This window comes from Thunnus maccoyii, chromosome 20 (genome assembly GCF_910596095.1).
Source record: "Thunnus maccoyii chromosome 20, fThuMac1.1, whole genome shotgun sequence".
Taxonomy (NCBI): Eukaryota; Metazoa; Chordata; class Actinopteri; order Scombriformes; family Scombridae; genus Thunnus; species Thunnus maccoyii.
In genome coordinates, this window is record NC_056552.1 from 13,414,234 (window position 1) to 13,434,252 (window position 20,019).

Sequence of the window (20,019 nt, forward strand, 5' to 3'; positions counted from 1 at the left end):
GCACGATTCAAAAGCCTTTGACAGTTCAATTAAATGAGATGTTTTTTTTATTTCAAATCTGGCTTCGGCAGGTATCTGTTTTTGGAGCCTCTGATGAGAAGAGGAGGATTCAAGTGCAGAGAGACTTTAATCTCAGGAGATTCTTGATGCTTGTTTATTCTGGACGGTGCAGGGGGACTGAATGGACTTGGCAGAACAATAAACAACCATATTATTGTTGAGGGGGCTACAAGCTAACTGAATACACCAGAGAAAAGCAATCACCGAAACCCGATAGACAGGCTGCTAAATACACAGCTCACGTTGTCTTAATGGGTGGCCAATTCTAAGAATAAATGATTTGAAGTGAGGATACCGCACAGGTGCATTAAATAACACTGTAGATGTTTCTGTTGATTGGTTAGACTATCTGGTGACAGCTGGAGATTTGGTTCCCTGCATTGACAGTTACAGAATGTACCACCTAATCAGCACCCTGGATAGCTCTTTTTAAAGTTTGATTTTGAAAAATCTGGGCGCGAATTTTCCAGACATGTTATTGTCTGCAACTGTTACATGTCCTAACTTTTATAATGGAGAATAGCTTTCTGACTCCATTATTTCCGCTTGAAAAAATGCAGACATGGACCAGAAAGTTAAATTCCTTTTTAAAATAACATTAAAGCACAATGGAGCTTCATTATGTTATTATTCAGCATTCTGCTCCGTTTTACTCCCCCCTGCCTTAGGGGAGAGTTTAGGAGAAACTTCATTGTTTGGATGTGAAGTTTTATACAGTGGAGAGAAGAAAAAGCACAAGGGATGGCAAACCAGGTAATGTGGCTGTTATTTTTCAGCCTTTCCGCATATAAAAAACTTGACTTTCATTCCCTCCAAAAAAACAAACAAAAACAAAACAATCTTAACTCAAGATCCACTCACTAGTTTTTTGAGAGCTCTTGTCCACTTTTTGCCTTCCTCAGCGGATGGAGTTGCTCGGTTGTCATGGAGATAGCTCTATTGTTATGAGCAGTGGTCGAATATGTTGGGACTCTGTGACACTTGATCAAATTCTATCTACTGAGGAAGACTGTAGAATGTGGTTGATAGCTGTGGTAAATTGTAGTAAGTGGACCTTGAGTTAATATTTTATTGTTAAGTGGCTGTTTCCAAGGTCAAGATTGAACTTGTAATTTCACAAACATGAGCAAAAAATGATTTATATATGACTTAAACTTAACACATTGTAACACACTGTTGATTTAAGCATTTCTTGTAATTGTTATAATAATTAATAGCATTTATTTTTCTTCATTTTTGTGATGATTTACATACAACTTAGTTGTTGAATCTTTTATAATCAGGCAAAGGCAGAAAAAGAAAAGATGTGGACATTGAAATCAATAACTTATAACTGATATTGTTTGTCTCTGTACATGTAATAATTTTAGGTGTGTGTGGTCAAAATACATCATTTGTTATTTTGCAATAGTCGGCACGACTTCTAATGATAGCAGCTGACCAAAAGACATTACTCTGCATAGCTGTAACCTATATAGACCTGGTGTACTTGCAGAAGTGCTTACTAAGCAGCTCTGCAAATGACTTCTTTTACTGCATCCCATCGTATTGCTCAGATTTGGCCGGCAGTACTTCATAAATACAGTTTGCATTGCATGACTTTAGGTTGCTCGTAAAACAAAGACCCCTTGTTGTTTCATACAAATGCAGAAAACAGACTAGAAGATATTAGATACATTTGATTTCACACTCTTTACTTTTCTGTTTGACCAATATGTCTGGCACTGGTACAAAATTAATAAATATTTTGCAATTATGTTTTTAAAAAAGGAGTAATATTAAAAAAGGAAAAGTCTGAACTTTCTAACTTTATGGATATAATATGAAAGACTGAAGCTTTTCAACACTGCAGTTGATCACAGCGGCTGTGTGATGCAGAGGTGGAGCTACAGTTGTCGGAGTCGGTTCATTGCTGCCAGTGAGTGTGTGTGGAGGCTATGGAGACCACGGGTGGTTTATGGGGACGTCAGATGCGCTTCCACTCTCCCTTGCTGCCTTTGCCGCTTGTTGAATGAATCATTTTCTGTGTATTTTAAGACATAATCTGAACCCACAAAATGCTAGAAAACAAAAGGGAAAGTGAGATAATGTGTTTGTGTGTATGTTCGCATGTTGAAACCCAGGAGCAAGAATTAATCAGAGGGACAGAAATAAATGGTTATGGCCTTTACTTTGAGATGTTTGACCACAGCAACACACGTGCACAAAACACGTGTTTTGCTTTAGGTACAGATTTTGACAGCACAATACAAATTAGGGTTAATGTGACAGCTTCCACACATACTCTACCTGTATGTTGGCTTGCAAGCGTGTTGACGTTGTGTAATCAAAATTCAAAATGACTTGGTATGAGGTTTTTTTTTCCATAGTTTTGGCCATCCATTATTATCATTGAGACAATATTTTACTCCCATAAAATCAACAACAACAACACAAGACAGGTTGCGAACAAACCCCCATTTTTACTGTTTTATCAGTCAAATATATTGTGATTGCTGTTATGTCATGAACTTCATTTTAACTTCCAAATGTATACAGACAATATAGTTTAACTGGGGATTTGTTTACAACCTGGACTCTTTGGTAAAGTTGCGACAGAGCAGCAGTTACATTGGTGAATAAAATACCGCAACTGATAAAAGATGGTCAAAACTACAAAAACTGGGTTGTAAAATAACAGATTTTATATTTTAAAGTCACAGTGAAGTTGGCATCTAGCTTCCTTAATGTGAACTATTTCTGAGTGAAATGTAATATGCAGACAGGTTATAACCTTGAGGGGGATTTGATGAAACTGTTCAGGGATTTTGATTTGATTGCTCAAGGTGGGAGTAACTTTGCAAGTGTCTGGAAAACAGTGATTTGGAACTGTAGATTTGTTCGCCTCCACTCACATGTCCCTTATTATTAAAAATAATAGATAAGTCCACAACCACAGTTTGGACACACTTTTCCATTCAGTACCATATGTTTGGAAATGTAGTTAAATTTATTGCCAACTGATATCCGAACACACTGCAACTATTGCTGTGCTAAGTACAAACAAGCAGATTAAATATGATGTGAGGAATTATCTGGAAACCTGAAATCACATTACACTGGATAAATTCATGTATATGCCCCTGAGTACAGGATGAGTCATCAAAAAATATTTTACATTTTACAGGAAAAGAGAGATTTTGCTGTATAAATACTGAAAAAAAAGTAATTTAAATTCTTATTTTTTATACATATATTTGATTCATATCAAGAAATAATACAACAATTAATGTTGGGACACAGAATAAGGATTTCAAACATGTATTTTTTATTTCATTTGATCTTTAAGAGTCTACTACTAACATAAAAGTTGGGTTGTTTTTAAAATAACGTCTCTGTTTAAAATAATTTGAATGTTATGTATTGCGTTTTCATGTAGCGGCTGAGAGACAGTCAGGTTCTATGGGAATTTTCTCTCGAATGTTTTTTTGTGAAGTTGCCAAAGCCCTGTGTATTGATACAAAAGCACATAGTGGTGGAGACAATGAAATGGAGAGGGAATGTTGTCCCCTCTGCATAGGAATGTGTCCCTTTGCCCAGGTCACAATGCTCGAATTCAGCCTGGGCCCCCACAAAAAAATGCCATTCTGAAATACCAGGTGACACTTTGTGTGAGCCATTCATTATACCACTGTCACTTGTCTGTCTGTTGGCTTATTCAAGACTGTCAGACAAACAGACCAGGGGTTGTGGACGAGGCCCCTCTGTTCGTTTCGAAAGCCATGAATCACGCCCACTCATTGTCATCTGCCGAGTGGGTTAGTTTATGGTAATTACATGTAATCATAGTTATTTCTGCCAGAGGTGCTCCGTAATGACTCACCTTATGACAAAAAATTCAACTCTTGAGCCAAGTAACTAAATTACATACAATCGACCTGGAAATGTTGGTCACATCTGTGTGTATTTTTCACCCACAGGTTCAGCCTACTATGACAACGTGCGGCCGTTAGCCTATCCTGATTCAGACGCTGTGCTCATCTGCTTTGACATCAGCCGTCCGGAGACGATGGACAGTGTGCTGAAAAAGGTCAGTGTCACATTAACAGAAGTGTGAATGTGTCCTGATTAATTTTTTGCCTTTTTTTTTAACATAGCCGAAACTGTTTTAAGGTACATTTTGTCTCTCAAACAGGGCACCCTTAATGGATAGGCTGGTGATATTCTATATTTGATTATTGCCAACAAATCCCATTAAACCACCACAGCTAATGATGAATTAATGCTACTGACAAGTATTGTCTGTATAGGCAAAGCCCAACGTAGCTTATTCCACTGTGCCACAAACCTCCGTTGTTGTCCAAAAACACAAATACTAGTTTACGAAATCTGCAGCTGAAAATAGTCCCCAACAAATGCACTAATTACTCCTGTTTGAGAGATGATGCAAAATCCTTGTTTGTTTTGGTCTTTTCATTGGGTTTGTTGACGATAAGAAATATATAGAATAAAGCCAGATTTATCCTTTAAAACTGTTATTGTCCTAAAACAAGTGGACGAAACCTTCCAAGCATGAGGCAATTTATCTTATCTTCTTGGAAAAAGAATGATTTCTTTTGAAGAACTGTTGAAAAGTTTCACAGCTAACTAACACACATCAGTATTAAACATCAAGTGCATTGGAGCGTTTGATGGGATGTCCTTTCACTTGGTAGACATTCCTGCATCACTCTATTCAATCAATCAATGACATCATCAGTGCAAGACAAAACACTTATCTTTTATGGTGGACGAATTGTCACATCTACAGGGGGTCCACTTGAGAACTAACTTGAACTTTGACCCTATTAGATGACCTCAGTAACAGCGGTGAATATACTTATCTCACAATGCATGCACAGGATGCCAAAGTGACATGTTGAGAGATCACTATTCAAGTTTAGAGGCAAAACAAAAGAGAAGTTATTGTCAAGCACTCAGATAAAACTTCTTGGGTATCTAATTTAAGTGTTCAATATGGCAATGTGCCATCATGTCTTGTTTCCATTTACTTTGACATGTTTTTTTTATTTTCCTTCAGCAAGCTTCCTTTCTCAAATAACACCCTTGCAGTACAAAGCACTTTTTCTTCTGCCATTTCTGACAGCCTAACCAATTCGTGCACCCTCCAATTTTCCTTATAGAAAGGCTATTCTTTCTCAGCATTGCTAAGCTAGAAAAATACCCCTTGACTCCTTATCACTTCCCTTTTTCCTTTTCGTTTCCTTTGTTCTTTTCAGTCCGATCTCTCTTCAAACGCTCATTCAAATCTCCCATGTTTTGCTGTCTGCATCTCTCATCTAGTATTACCCAAGCTAAGATGTTATCCTCGTCTCTATCAATTTTTTTTAAACACTTCAACTCTTTCTCTGCAGCTGGAAACATTTTCTCACCCTTTCTTTTTTCATAACTCTCTCACTAGGACCCTAACAGCATTCCTGCACCTCCTCCTGTCTTTATCCTTTCTATCTTTATTTCTGCTTTCTGAGTGGGTTGAAGTATTGGGTTATTTGTGAATGAAATGCTGAAGATTATGAAAGCTGTGATGAGACAGCCACTTCATCCAACCCTCAAGGATGCTACACAAACTTGAAGGCAGAGGATGACAGAGGCACACTCAAACAAACAGCCCTGGCTGATGATGTAAGGGTCATAGTATCATCACGGTTCTTACGACTGTCTCGGTATAGCTAAATAAAACTCCTCAGGATCAGTCAGTTATACACAAGAGTAACAATAACATAACATACAGTGTGACTGACACACACTCATACACACTGGTTACTTGTTTTTTATGAGCTGGAGAACCTGGTAGCAGGGTCATATTTAGAAAAACTGAGTCCACATTTTTCCCATTGCCACCTACCTTAAAGTAATTTTGACCAGCCACCTCCAACCAATTTTAGGCTAATTTAGAAAAATCACAAATTTCACAATATATTAATTGTTTTAACTTTTCAATTATGTTTTTTGTTTTGTACATTTTCATCTTCTAACATTTTGGTCTAAATGTTGTTTCAAAGCCTCCTCCACACTGTCACGTACAGTATGTAATTGTGGTGGAGAATATTATTTTTATTTTTTATTTTATATTTGCTTAAAAGCAATAAAATTTTAAATCTACACTACCCACACCCACAGCTTTGTGAGGCTGTACATAGGCACAATGGTGCATTGAGCTATGTCATCTGATGCTGATGTAATCACAATGGCCTAACATGCTGATATCAAGCATTAGTGTGTTAGCATGCTAACATTTACTGAGGGGTATGTAAATAGTTTTGTAGGTATTTCCTCATAAACCAAAGTATCTGACAGATGAAAAATTTGACCTAATGCTAGATGAAAAGTTAAGTGATCACCTGAAGGGAAGATGAATGTCTGTACTAAATTACATGGCAATCCATCTAATACTTGTCAAGACATTTCAATAAAAAAAAACACAAATTTCAGCCTCATGGTGACGCTTGAAGAAAAGTCAAGAAATTAATGACCAAAGTCATTAGGAGTCATCCTCTGGGGACCATGAATATCAGTACAAAATGTCATGGCAATCAAATCCAACAGATGTGTGAAAAGTGGTGGATGGACTGACTGACGGAGTAAAATTGCCATTCCTGGATGGGTAAAAATATCAGAATCAGCCTTAAAAACCCAATATGTGTACCATATGTGTAATCATATAATGTGAACTCCTCCTCAGGTCATTAAACACCCCAAATTTCATGAACTATTACTGAGGACATGACCTCAGTGTCCTTAAGCGTAACTGGAGCCCTGCCCGGTGGTTCTCATGTGTATTTTGAAAGTACAGTTACCTGGGTAGCGCAGTTATTGTTGGATGAAACATGAATACATGAATATAAGCTAAAGTAAAATGTTTCCACTAACTCTTAGACAGTAATTCTTATCACGGACATAAACTGCATTGTCAACTGAAGTTACTGAAACACCCAGGCTCCATTTTCATCCTTTGATACAGCAGACTCTCGGCTCCAACAGCTCGCATTTTGCTCTTTATCCAGGACAAAACTCTCAGCAATTCTTAACATTAACGCAAACAATAAGCTGCTCTTCCCATGGGTCCTTTGTGACTCATCAAAATTGCTGCTATTCACCAGTTGCACAGTATTCTACAGAGAGGCCTATTGAAAGGCAACAGCACACTCTGCACAACAGCACAACAAAATGGAGCCCGTAACAGCCACGGCACAGACATCTGGGAGAAAAGGTCTCCTTGTAAGCGATGAACAAATGGAGCAACAGCGCTCAAAGTGGTTGTCTGTGCCATGGTGTGAGCAGATAATGAAAGGACTCTCAGAGAGAAGGAGGTTAATAGTTAAAAACACGTCTGTGGTCTGTAATGAGTATTGTCTGACTCTGTCTTCCCCCAGCATCGTACTGTTGTGAGCTCACTGTGCAGCTAACAAAGCAGCCATATTGTACTGTTAGTATGTCTCTTTTATCCAAAGTGGTCTGCTGAGGCCAGTTTTCATGTCTCATGATTGTCACATAAAGTGAACATTTAAAGCAGTTAGTGCAGCAAATCTTGGGCTAAGGTTTTTAAAGACCACACTGTGCCAGCATGTTCAAACCAGCGACATCACCTAGTCAAAAAAATACACAGGGCTGCACTAGTATGAGTGTTACTACAGGTTACTAATGAAAAACAACGAATATGAACCAGGAGGTTGAACTTACAAGACACAGCAGCTTATACTTAAGCCAGAATTTTACAAGTCTGAAAAGTTATCATGGCAGCAAGAATATGCAAGAACAATGTAATGGTCCTTTAAGGTGTGCACATGTTGTGTTATTTGAAAATGTACAGATACGCAGCATTTTCCTGTAAAACGTCAGTGGCACACTAACAGAAAGCATTTTCTTTCAAATCCAAATCAGTATGAAAGTTTGAATAGAAAAAGTTGTGTTTTTGTGTTGTAAAATAATCGCTGTTAACGGCTATAGGTTATGCTGTTATTAGTAAGGCTGGGTGTTGTTTAAATTATTTAAATGTGGTGTCAATATGATAACTGAAGTTGTTGTTTTTTTAAGCAAAACAAGACTGATTTATTAAACATAATAACTGATATCGATCAAAGTGTATGCAAGCTTGAAAAGCTTTTGGCACTTGACAGTTTGGGATAGTTGATGACACATTTTAGACGCTATTCCAAAAGCACTGAGGTTCAATACTCAGCAAGGTTAATAATGGAAGATATTAGTGATAACAGCTTCAAGCAGGTAAGCAGAAAATGTGACCTGACAGCACTGTGAAAGAAACCCTCTCCAGCTTTAAGTAATCTCAGATCCGCACTCCTCATATGAGAAGTTTAATAAATAAACTTTGACTGCTACACAATATGGCCAAAACTATATGAGCGACTCTGTTTACATACCTGGGCTGTTTAGGTTCCAATCAAGAGTAATTGTGATGCTACAACATAAAATCATATTTTAAGAAAACAGTCAGCTTCCAACTTTGTGGCTACAGTTTGAGCACTTTCTTGTTTCAACACGACAATGCCCTTATGTAAAAAGCAAAATCCAAAAGAAATGCCTTTTCCAGTTTGGTGTGGAAGAGTTGACCAGCCTACACAGAGCACTGACCTCAACCCACATGGTCTCATGGTGTATTATACTCTATTCAACTCATATTTAATGTATAAGAGCCCCGTGCACTGATATGTATTTGTCTATTGATATACAGTGGCAAGGTGAGACGCAGGAGTTCTGTCCCAATGCCAAAGTGGTGCTGGTCGGCTGCAAGTTGGACATGAGGACGGACCTCAACGTCTTGAGGGAGCTTTCCAAACACAGACTCATTCCCATCACCCACGAACAGGTGAGGAGCGCAGAGAAAATGTTACTCATCACAAAATATCTGTGACCTTCAACATCATCTAGCTTGAAGTTAACTTCTGCTCCTGCAACCATTAGTAAGAAATAGCCTACACACAACAATGTAACCGCAATTCTGCATGCGTGCAGTACTGAACAGTATCTATGTAATTTATTTAACATATTAATATTTGGAACATGCATGACATACGGTTCTCAATGTACACTCCTTTGTAATTTTCTGCTGCAGCGATTTTCATTTGCCTATAATAACAGTGATTTACGCACAAATTTCACAGTATAATCCCTGTAAAATGACACCCATTACTTCGCTCCCCAGTGCACATAAACAAAACTTCTGAAAATGAATTCGAAGAATGACATTTGCTTCAGATCATAACTTCAACAAATATGGAAACACAAGGGGCCAGATGCATAAAACTCTGCGTAGATTCATGAACAAAGGAGACAAACAGCAGGATGTGCGATAATGCAATTGTTTTGTTTGTGTCTTGGAGCAATGAACAGTGGCATGAATGAATTTTAATAGCCTATTTTCATGTAAATGTGAATTCCCACTTCTTGGCAGCCTTTTGTCAACAAATTAATAATTTCTCACACCTCCAACAAAGCAAAGGTAACAACCTTCATTGTCCTGTCAGTAATGGCGTCAAAATTGGTCCATGGCGATCGTAGATTAATTTTTCTGCGTAAAGTGATTTGAATCCAAATCCAGATAAACCATTGATTGCTCCAAAACATCCTTTCCTTTAAATGTAACTGCAGCCATTTTAACCACCATTTGAAACCATTTTCTGTTTCCCATTCATTTTGATCAAAATCATCACTGAAAGCAACTTTGACATTGTTTGGCTAGAGCTACAGCTTTCCAGTGCAGCCCTAATTGAAAAAAATGCTAAATAATCTACCCCAAAAATTTAAAAAAAGCTGTTTAGTTTATTCTCACATATTTTCACTTTAGCTGTGTTAAAATTGTATGAACTTAGCTTTGATTTATTTACCTGTTTTGCCAAATATGTCATTGCAGAGTGGGCAATCCAAAAAAAAAAAAAAAACAAAGCTTTGGGTGCATTTGAGGCTGAATAATGAGCATCCACTGGCTTTGTAGTAGCCCTTAATCCTGGCAACAAAGACATAAGCACAGTACGTCTATGGTCAAACAATTGATGCAACTGCGGTCAGACTCAATCAATATCACAGAAAACAACGGGCTGAAAATGGTTGAATGGTGTAGTGTGAACCAAAGAGCTTTTCTTAATGAGCCCCATTCAAAGGGCTGCACAGCAAACGGCCACAAACTGGGACCTTTACATTTCAGCCACTTGACCAAGTGATGCGATCCCCAGGGGAAGTGCATTCACCAGAATGAACCGCACATGAACTGCGTGTCTACCGCTGTTATCGGGCTTAAGGGCGTCAAAATAGAGGCTTGAAGTGTTGGAACATTTCCATTAATGCAAAAGTAATGCAGCCTCCCTGGTAACACGGCTGAAGCCTTTAATACTTTTTCATAGAGAAGAAATAATATTGCCCCATCTGCCAGCTTGATACTCCTTCAATATGGCATATCTCTGACACTGATGACTCAACACCTATGCTGTCACGCAGTGTAGCTGTTTCATTGCCAAACTGAATCGAACTGATGACACGCTCTGAAAAGAATGAAATAAAGTGAGAAACTGGCAGAAGACGACAGAGGAGAAGTGTTACTTAGGACCAGAAGAAGGATAGGCTGAATTAATAGGAAGTCTAGGTTTTCTTATTATCAGATACACCCAAACACACAGAACCAGTGTTGTTGGAAAACCAGGACGAGAAAACACCAGCCACACCAGATTTAAGATGATGCTAACCACTGCTGGGAATAATCTGAGCTTTTACGCTCGAGTTTTACAGTCGGACAGATAAGCCTTGAATATTTCATAGCTGTGTGGGGAATCTTAGATTTTTGTATGCTCCATCTAGCTTCTGAGAGTTTAGGCTCTTATTAAGTGGGGAGTTTTTACTGTACATGAGCAAGCACAGCGGTCTGATATCCACAAAAGCAAGGCAATGATAATCTAACAGCCCATAACAAATAATAATGATGAACATCTAGAGAATGTTTTAAAAGACTGTTGCAAAAAGTCTGCTGTGTATGCTGTACTAAATGGCCAGATTCGATAAATACCATGCTTTATGTTGTGTAAATGTTTTATTTGCCTCCACTGAATTACATGATATTTCACTAAGTAGTCAAGTATTTCCTGGATTCAACATGATTTAAGGACACAGGATGCAAAAAGCATCATTTCCACCACACAACTCCTCTCTCAAACACTCACACAGTTTGTTTGTCATGGCTCTAAGTACTGGCTCTCAGCAGCTCTCTTGGTGAGTCACCTGCTTTTGAACTACAAACACAAACTGAGTCACACAAATGGATAAATGTTTGAATTTTACGGCTGCACTAATAAACTTCCTGCTCCAAAAACTATTTGTGCGCCAGCTGCTCAGCAGCAAAACAGCAGACAGGCAGTTTACAGCTAGCTGGAGCATATAGCAACTTAAGAGCCAGATATTTCCCCAGGATTCATCAGGTTGCCAGAAACACGTTAATATAATATGTTGTTTACAGCTTGCTTGATGCCTCCAAGTGGCCAAAAAATCAGTTAATTTAGCTTTAAGTGTTCAGACTTTATTCGTCCTCTTAAAAGACCTGTTTTCTGTGTTTTTCTGTTTTTCTAGGGCACTCATTTGGCGAGGCAGATTGGTGCCGTGGCCTACGCAGAGTGCACCTCAAAGTATTCGGAGAACAGCGTCCGTGATGTTTTCCACGTCACCACCCTGGCATCTGTGTCCCGCGTCCACCGGCCTCAGCTCAAACGTGCTGGCTCACGTCGCGGCCTCAAGCGGGTCTCCCAGCAGCCGCCCCGGACTGAGATTCACGAGCACCCGCCCGCCATTAGAAAGGACCGGGCCAAAAGCTGTGTGCTCATGTAGAGCCGGACCAGCAGCCTGACCTGTGTGTGCTGATGGACACTAACCATACTGCACATGGACTTAATTTATTGGTGAATTCTTGTCAGATCTTATCACTGCATAAAAGACAATGTGATGAAAACAAGAACGAATGCTATCCTGTGGAGTTCTTTGAGGAATTGTTTGTCCATCTTTAGCAAAACTCTCCTTGTTATTTTTTTTTCTGTGGCTGTATTCACATCAGGGGAGGCCATAGTGGTGGCAAAAGCTGTTTTTTCTTTAACGCTTTTACTTGAACAAGTGGACAAAAATGATCATGGACACAAACAAGCTGGTTAGCAAATAAAACAGAAGGACAGAAAAAAAGTGAGAATGAGGAAAAAGAACAAAGAAATATCAATTTTTAAGGTCACCTTAAAGGAACCAGCAGTAACAGTGCTGATCTTGACCTCCATTATGTTGTTTTTCTGTTTTGAAACGCTATTCTCTCTTTAAGTGTTTAAGTAAATGAAGCACAATATGATGCACGCAAACTGTTCCGAGTTATCCGTAAATGTCAGGGAATGAGAAGTTCATATGATAAGTTGTAAAGACAAAAATATGGGCAGGTAAAAAAACTCGTGGGCTGAGATGACACAAATTTTCTTAAACCACAAGTGCTTTTAATATTGAAAACTAAATAATCACTCACCACATAATACTGAAGTGTTGTGAAATTAATATTGTTCTAATAATCCACACTGGGAAAGAAAGTCACAGATGGAGTACAGTGGGTGGCTATTATATTGTACATGTGATAATGAAATAAAAAAAACTTGCTCTGCTGAGTGTTTGAACATCTTTAATATGTAACATATTCATTTAGCCTTTATTTTGCCTCGATCCTGAATTTTCATGGTTTCATGCTGAAGTTGAACGTATAAATGAGAAATTTTTTTTATTCATTATAATGTTATCTTGGCCAGTTTTTTTTTTTTTTTTCTAACTGCATTTCTGTTCATTGGAGCGGGGAGCAAAGTAGTTTCCAGCTCTGAATATTTTGTCTGAGAAAGAACATGTCTCTTTGAAAAAGCTTCCTCTGTTGAGGGAGATAACATTTCACTTAAAGAAATGTTTCCAAACGGAATAAATATCACAGAAAGTGTCATTTCAAACAGTAACTTTGCTTGAAAAATACATAAAATCACAAATATTCCTGTCTATAGAAACTCAAGATAAAATAAGACATTTTTATAAATTAATTAAACGGTAAGTAGCAGATGATATGGTTAAAAAAAAGTAACACAATAGTTCACATCCAGAATTGCTAATTTGGGAGTGTTAAAGCAAAATGGAACTTATTGACCTCTTTATAAAGGTAACAGCTGGCTAGACAGATAAAGACAAAGAATTTCAGATTTATCACCAGACACAACAGGTTAGTTATGAATTCAAAGCACTCGACTGCTCTGTGCTCATACTAAACAATGCTGTAGCAGGAAATGTTTGTGCCAATGAGTCCCTCGGCTCTCTGATGAGTAAATACATTCCTGAGGACCTTAGTATACGAGATAAATCAGTTGGACTACACCTGCATTGTTTGTCATTTAAAGGAAGTTGAAGTGTGAATCAAAAATTCAAGTTTGAAAAAAAAAAAAGTTTTATAACAGCCTATAACGGCTTTTTATAACAGCCTTTGAAGCAAGACTGTATTTTTAACTTTTAAAAGAAAAAAAAAAACATCACCCTCCTCTTCTTACAAATGGAAAACTTGAGTTCAAAAGTAATAAAAGATACCTTTGCTAAATTCAATACATTCAGAAATTTTGCTACTACAGCCTTTCTTTGCTAGGCCTAGTAGCTTATGGTGGCTAATGTATGCTAATGTTAGCAAACTGAAGATAGATATTTCTATGTAACTGACATCACTGAGTCCGTTTGCTGACTCTTCTTTTCTTATTCTAGTGCTGCACTAATTTGTTGTGTAGTAAGTACTTTTATCCCATAATTGTCACTTGTAGCCACAGTGGCTGCTAACTTTAAGCTAAAGTTACATAGTCTGGTTTTAAAATACAACTGTTGCTGAAGAAAGTGTAAGTGTTTAGCATTTAGGAGCTGCATAATGAATGGTCACAGTCAATGTGCACCAACTAAAATAACAACTGTCCAACCTTTAATGGTCACAGTAGCTACTTAACAGCTGTAATAGGTAGGAGAACTTTATTTTATTTTATTACAAGAATTTAAGAGAGCTGTAATTCACTTCAAACAAGGAAAGCTGTGTAGAGAAGAAGTGTGGAGCAAGAAAAGCAGTAAAAAAGATTAAATTTGGACTTAGGCTTACCAGAGTAGATACAACCACAGTAACACCTTTAAAATGACCTATTTATAAGGTGCAGTAGAATTATCAAGCTGTTAAGTCTTTTATCTTCATGAGCTGATAATACAATACAAAGCTGTAGCTGGCAGCGTATTCCATCTTTTCCTGACCTCTCCTCCTTTACAGTTGAGGGGATCATTGGAGTGATTGCTCCTGAAAGGCAGCCAGCTCTAATACACAGTATATGTTCTGTTGGATGGGAATAAATTGCCATATTTTCTTTATTGAAATGGCAGTGTGACAATGCATACACACACATTTTTTTAATGTTTGGTTTGAGCTGGAAATCTTTGATGCCAAAACCAGCCAACATTTGTCAGTACTGTCATCAAAAATACATTAAAAATACTTTTAGAAATACTTTGAACCTATTCATCAACATTATATATAATATGAATATTATCTCCTCACATTTAAAATGAATACAGCTGTTCTGGACAATATTTATGAACCTCGTAGTCTGACCTTTAATTGTGACTGTTGTTCCATTTGTTTCCCACCACCATGGATGAAGCCCCGCAGCCACTCGCTGCCTCTGTGAGCAACTGCAAAGTGACATTTCACAGCATCGCTGCCATGTTGCCGTGCAGGGAGCGCGAGGTCGCACCACATGCCCGAGGCAAGACCAGAGCAGACCTCCAGTCAAGGGGGGAGAGGACATCCACACAGATGGAATAGCAACGATCCAGCATTTTTACAGTATAAGACAGTGTCTGCATAATAATTTAATCTCTAGTGCTGGTGGCTGTTTATAAAAAAAACACACAAACAAATTGTGTCTGAACAGCTGACACATTCACAATTTGTCTGATTGTGTCAGCTGGTCAAATTTATGAATATGGATTCTCAATAGGGTGGTCTAATTCTGAATATAGTGCTTAAATACTAGTTTATGATCCATGAACAAAGTCATGTTCTCAATTATCATTATCATAGAAAGAATAAGCCTGCTGGCCAGCTGCACTGTCAATGTAATAGGACCTAATTTGCATTGAATTTTCAATTTAAACTCTGATACTGTGCACTTTAGGTCTGCATGCCAACTGCAGTCCTTTGAGAATCCAGTTAAATCAAGTGATGGGATAAACTTTAAAGCGACCTCAGGCACTGGGTCAGTCTCTGCTTTGGTCAAAGGAGTGTTTGTTGATGCTACAGAGAACGTGAAAGATGTCACTTTGCAGTCTTTCTAGCCTCCGGCTGAAGTGAGCAAACATATTTAGCAAACAGTCGTCCCTCTTGTTTTTGCAGCCTCACCTGGCTCAATGACATTCCACTCAGTGGAAAAGTAACACTGCAGAGCGACTGCAGAGTATACTGTAGCAAAGGCTTTCTAGAGTATTAATGGAAACAATTTTTCAGCTATTGTCAGATGCTTCCCACTAAGTCGAGAGGGTTTGTGTGAGAAAAACTGTTAAAATAGGTAGGCATGTGGGGAAAATTAACTCAGGAAATACAAGAAGAAAGACCCCAGAGAGAAGACCATTAGACACCCGCATGGACAATGTTTGAAGAGCTTTTCCATTGTTAGAAACCACAGAGTATCTAAAGCTTTACATTTCATCTTTAGGTAATGTGTATAGACATTATAACCACATTACAGCCCAGTGTGTTTACATGTACAGCAGTCAGTATACAGAGGATGAAATGGGGAAATGGTTAATGATTTTCACTTTAGGTATTTAGCGAACACTCTTTTCCAGAAGCACTTACATTGCATAGAATATAATGCAGTTCCTGGAATAAAAGCAACCAGGAATGACTGTATAAGAGACAAGTATAAAGGAAGTGAACAAACATAAGCTAAGTGGAGAGGTAGAATGGTTCCTGTACAAGAGCAAGTGGAGGAAGAAGGTGAAAGAGAACAAGATACAGTTGCAACTAATGAGAGGTCGATCTGATCTGAGTAACTCTGGTGCTCCTTGAACTTGTCATTTCATGCCATCATCAAATGCCCACATGGCTGACAACAGAGCCTACTGTAAGTCTTCAAATCTTACTAACGGAGCAATAATTTCCAAAATGACCACAGCACACTTCATATTTCTAGAGAGAAGTTGACTCTTTTCAAATGAGAGTCTATTGGAGCCAGGGATTTTTTGGAGCCAGCATCTAGCGGCCGTTGTTGGCATTGCACTTTAAGATACTTATGCATCGGCTTTAGTCTCAAGCTGTGGTAGTTGTCACTTGATGCAGACATATGACTGAAATTATCAGTCAGGCAAGTAGATATGGACGCCTCAATTTGCATGCAAGGGGGGCAAAACAGAAAATGTAGAGTTGAGTCTCATCATGCATGGCAATACTAATGGAATTGGTGTGACGTGTTGCTAAATCAAAGCGATCAAAGAACTGAATATAAGACCTGAAGGTACTCATTGGAGACATGGCTTGGAGAAGAGAGAATACACAGAGAAGAATGCAATCAAGTGGTTGACATACATTAGAGAGGGAGAAATCAAAAAGATTTATTGAGTGACTGAAGATTATTTTTGCTGCACACCCAACAACATAATGTCCCAGGCTAATACAAAAGTTCTGTAACAGGTTGTGTTCATGCAGCAAATGCCAAAACCCTTCTAACTCATGCATGAAATTTGCAGAATCATCTGTAAATTGAAGCTACTTGAATGTAATTAATTTATGTCTCATCCCACCAGGGGCGAAATTCTCCTTTTTCCTCTGGTTGGGACAAAGGCTCAGCTGGTAAGTAAAGCTGTCTCATTGCAGAGAGGAGTTACGCATCTTTTGCAAGGATACTTGAGCAGTTACAGTTTCTTACAACTGTTCCTCAGGATTCAGAGCCCCACTGCTTTTCGATCTAACTATCTAATCACAGAGTATTTAGCTGAAATGTGAAGTGATGCACAGAGATACAGAGAAGCAACAGTCAACTCCAACAACAACATTCAGGTTTCAAATCCAGTCTATGACCTGCATTATGAGTCTCTTGTGAGACGAGCCAGCCACATGTAAAATAATGTCAAGTCATGCGCAGGTCATGTGAATAGGTTACATGTAAATATGGTAATAGTGACATGTAAAATTCATTGTGGTTTTTCTGCAAAGGAGGGAAGTTTGTTTATGCACTTTTGAGTGAAGCAGGAATTTATCTAGATGTATTTCTTTGCCCGCCTTATTATTATATGCACCATTATCTTGGCACAAACACACTTTGCAGGGCGTCCATTTTTCATTTTAATTTCACTATAAAGTAGCACTGATCAGTGACCACTGAGGTTCAACCCGCCTGCATCTTTAATGCTTTTCCTGCTTGCACAGTGTCAGTAGCAATAAAACTACACTCTAATGCTGTGAGGGTAGAGGATGGATGACAGCACTGCTCTATTATCAGTTCAGTTTTTCTCAAATCCTCGCTTTTACCATCACAAAGAAAGGGAATTAAGTCAAATGAGGCTGGCAACAAGCATCAACCACCCAATACAAGCAACACAATAGCAATGCCAGGATAATGGTTGCCGTGTCAGTGGGAGAGAGTGAGTCATTAAAAATGCAAGACCCATTTAAATAGTATGTAAAATTGAGCAGATTAAAAATATATGTGCCCTGTGTCCACAAGGGCCAAGGCTTCTCCTTCTGTTCTCTCTGTGCAACAATGAAGGCGGCAAATTTGTGGAGTCAAGACCGGGGAGAGCACATATACAAAACAAAATGCAGCTGGCCATACAAGCGTGCATATGGCGCGCACACACACATAAAAAAGGGTGATGTTTCTGAAATTGGATTTTCACTACAGTGGAACTCCTGCAAATTTAACTTGGAGTAAACAAAGCTCATACTGGAGAGCCTGTCTTGTTAAAAAAAACCACTTTGCTCCAACTATGTAAATCCAGTGTCCTTTATATGAGGGAGAAAGTTTTGGGGTGGTATGGATTTGCTTGCCAGGAAACCAAACCAGATAATTCCCCTGTTCATGACCCAGCTTTAAGGACTTTTTGAAAAGACACTTGCATGACAGTGTTCGGGTCGTGGCCAAGGGGTGTTACACTGTTAAAATACTCTGAGAGGCTTCAGGCCAGCAACTAATGAAGATCACAGCAGAGAAGTGTGAGAGCAGGCGGTGTCATCATGGACACGTGCACACGTTATTCAGAATTTAGAATAAAAACTGTCATGTGGTCATTTTTGTTATTCACACCATTCTGTGCAATACTGACCCAAGATGATGCTTACACATAAATAAACCATAGGGTTGTGATACACATTACAAAGAAGAGAACATACTTGAGTTGAGAGTTGAAATGTTCAAAGGTATCAGTTTTCATAGAAAATAAGGAAAAGCAGCAAATCTTCACATTTGAGAAGCTGATGAATTTTTGCCATTTTTGCTTGAACAATTATCATAATTATTGCTGATGAACTTTGTTGATGGACTGACTGTTTCATCGACCAGCTCTACTAGAATGACAAAGCTAAGAAAAGAAATGTGAACAGTAAGAGTCACAAAGACATTTCGTCTTTTACATTTCTTCTGGCCTTGTAGTTTAACTCGTTGCACAGTTTGACTATTGTTGTAGCTCTGGTAGGAGGGACTGAAAATCCAAGACAACACATGTTCTTGTGTCACTGTTAAAAACAGGAACGATCACTCTGCTTATGCTGAATTTAGCTGGGGGGTAAATTACTGCCCTCAGGTGTTTGAAGCAAATGCCAATCTGCTTGTGCATATTTGCATACACGCACACAGATGCGCAGTTTCACAAACAAACAAACGCACTGAAACATTCCAGATGGCCAAGCAGATTGTTTTTTTGCTAATTTCCCCTGTGAAACGTTTGAACAGAAATATCATCCACGGTGGGATACCCCGGTCCATGCTGAGGCTTCAAGACTCAACAACTGCACACATCTAACAAGCAACCTACTTTTTACACAAAGACCTACTCACACATGCAGCCATAACTGAGTTAGTGTTTAAGAACCTCTAAGATAGAGAGGTCCTTACGCAGAAAAACTGCACCTTGTGACCAATTATGTCTAAATTGGTTATTTCCTGTACTGTGAATAACCTCAGAGTACTGGAAAACTCAACCACCCAGTTCTGACAATAATTTTACAACCTCATCAAGTGACTATAACGTGTCACTAAAAGGTTGTAAAGTATACTTTTAGTGGGGGTGGTTATGTCAGTCTGTCGGTTGATCTGTCTGATGGTTGGTCGGTCCACCACTTTGATCAACAACTATTGGATGGATTGGCATGGACTTTTGTACAGACATTCGAGGTTCCCAGAGGATAAGGCCTAATGACTTTGGTGATTGCCTGACTTAACATCTAGCACCACCATCAGGTTGACATTTCTGCCTTTTAGTTAAATATTTTGACAAGTATTGAATGGGTTGTCATGAAATTTTGGTACAGGAGTGCCCAGAGGATGAATCCTATTGACTTTTCCATTAGTGCCATCAGAGGGCCAACATTTTTCAACTATCCAGTGAAATATCTCAACATTATATCATGGATTGGTACAAAATTTTGAACAGACTTTCATTATATCCAGATGATGAATCCTAATGACTCTGGAGATCCTCAGACTTTTCCTCTAACGCCACAATTAGGGTGACATTCATAGTTCTGAGTCAAATGTCTCAACAACTCCAGGATAGATTACCATTAAATTTGGTAGGAACATTCACATCCCCATCAGGATGAAGTGTAATAACTTTGGTGACCCCTTGACTTTTCATCTAATGTCAAAACTTCCATTTGTCCAGTACTTTGGTTTGTCAAATACCTGCAAA

The 20,019-nt window shown here is 38.5% G+C and overlaps 1 protein-coding gene across 1 annotated transcript in view; it reads left to right on the forward strand.

Annotated features, from left to right (window-relative positions):
- LOC121886956 (rho-related GTP-binding protein RhoN-like) overlaps window positions 1-12,741 on the forward strand; it is a 30,486-nt gene extending 17,745 nt beyond the window's left edge. Inside the window, exons 3-5 of the mRNA XM_042397407.1 lie at window positions 4,020-4,129; window positions 8,789-8,923; window positions 11,668-12,741. Of these exons, the coding sequence (XP_042253341.1) occupies window positions 4,020-4,129; window positions 8,789-8,923; window positions 11,668-11,922 (500 nt within the window). The 3' untranslated portion in view covers window positions 11,923-12,741. The remainder of the gene's footprint in view (window positions 1-4,019; window positions 4,130-8,788; window positions 8,924-11,667) is intronic.
- Window positions 12,742-20,019: the final 7,278 nt, after the last annotated feature.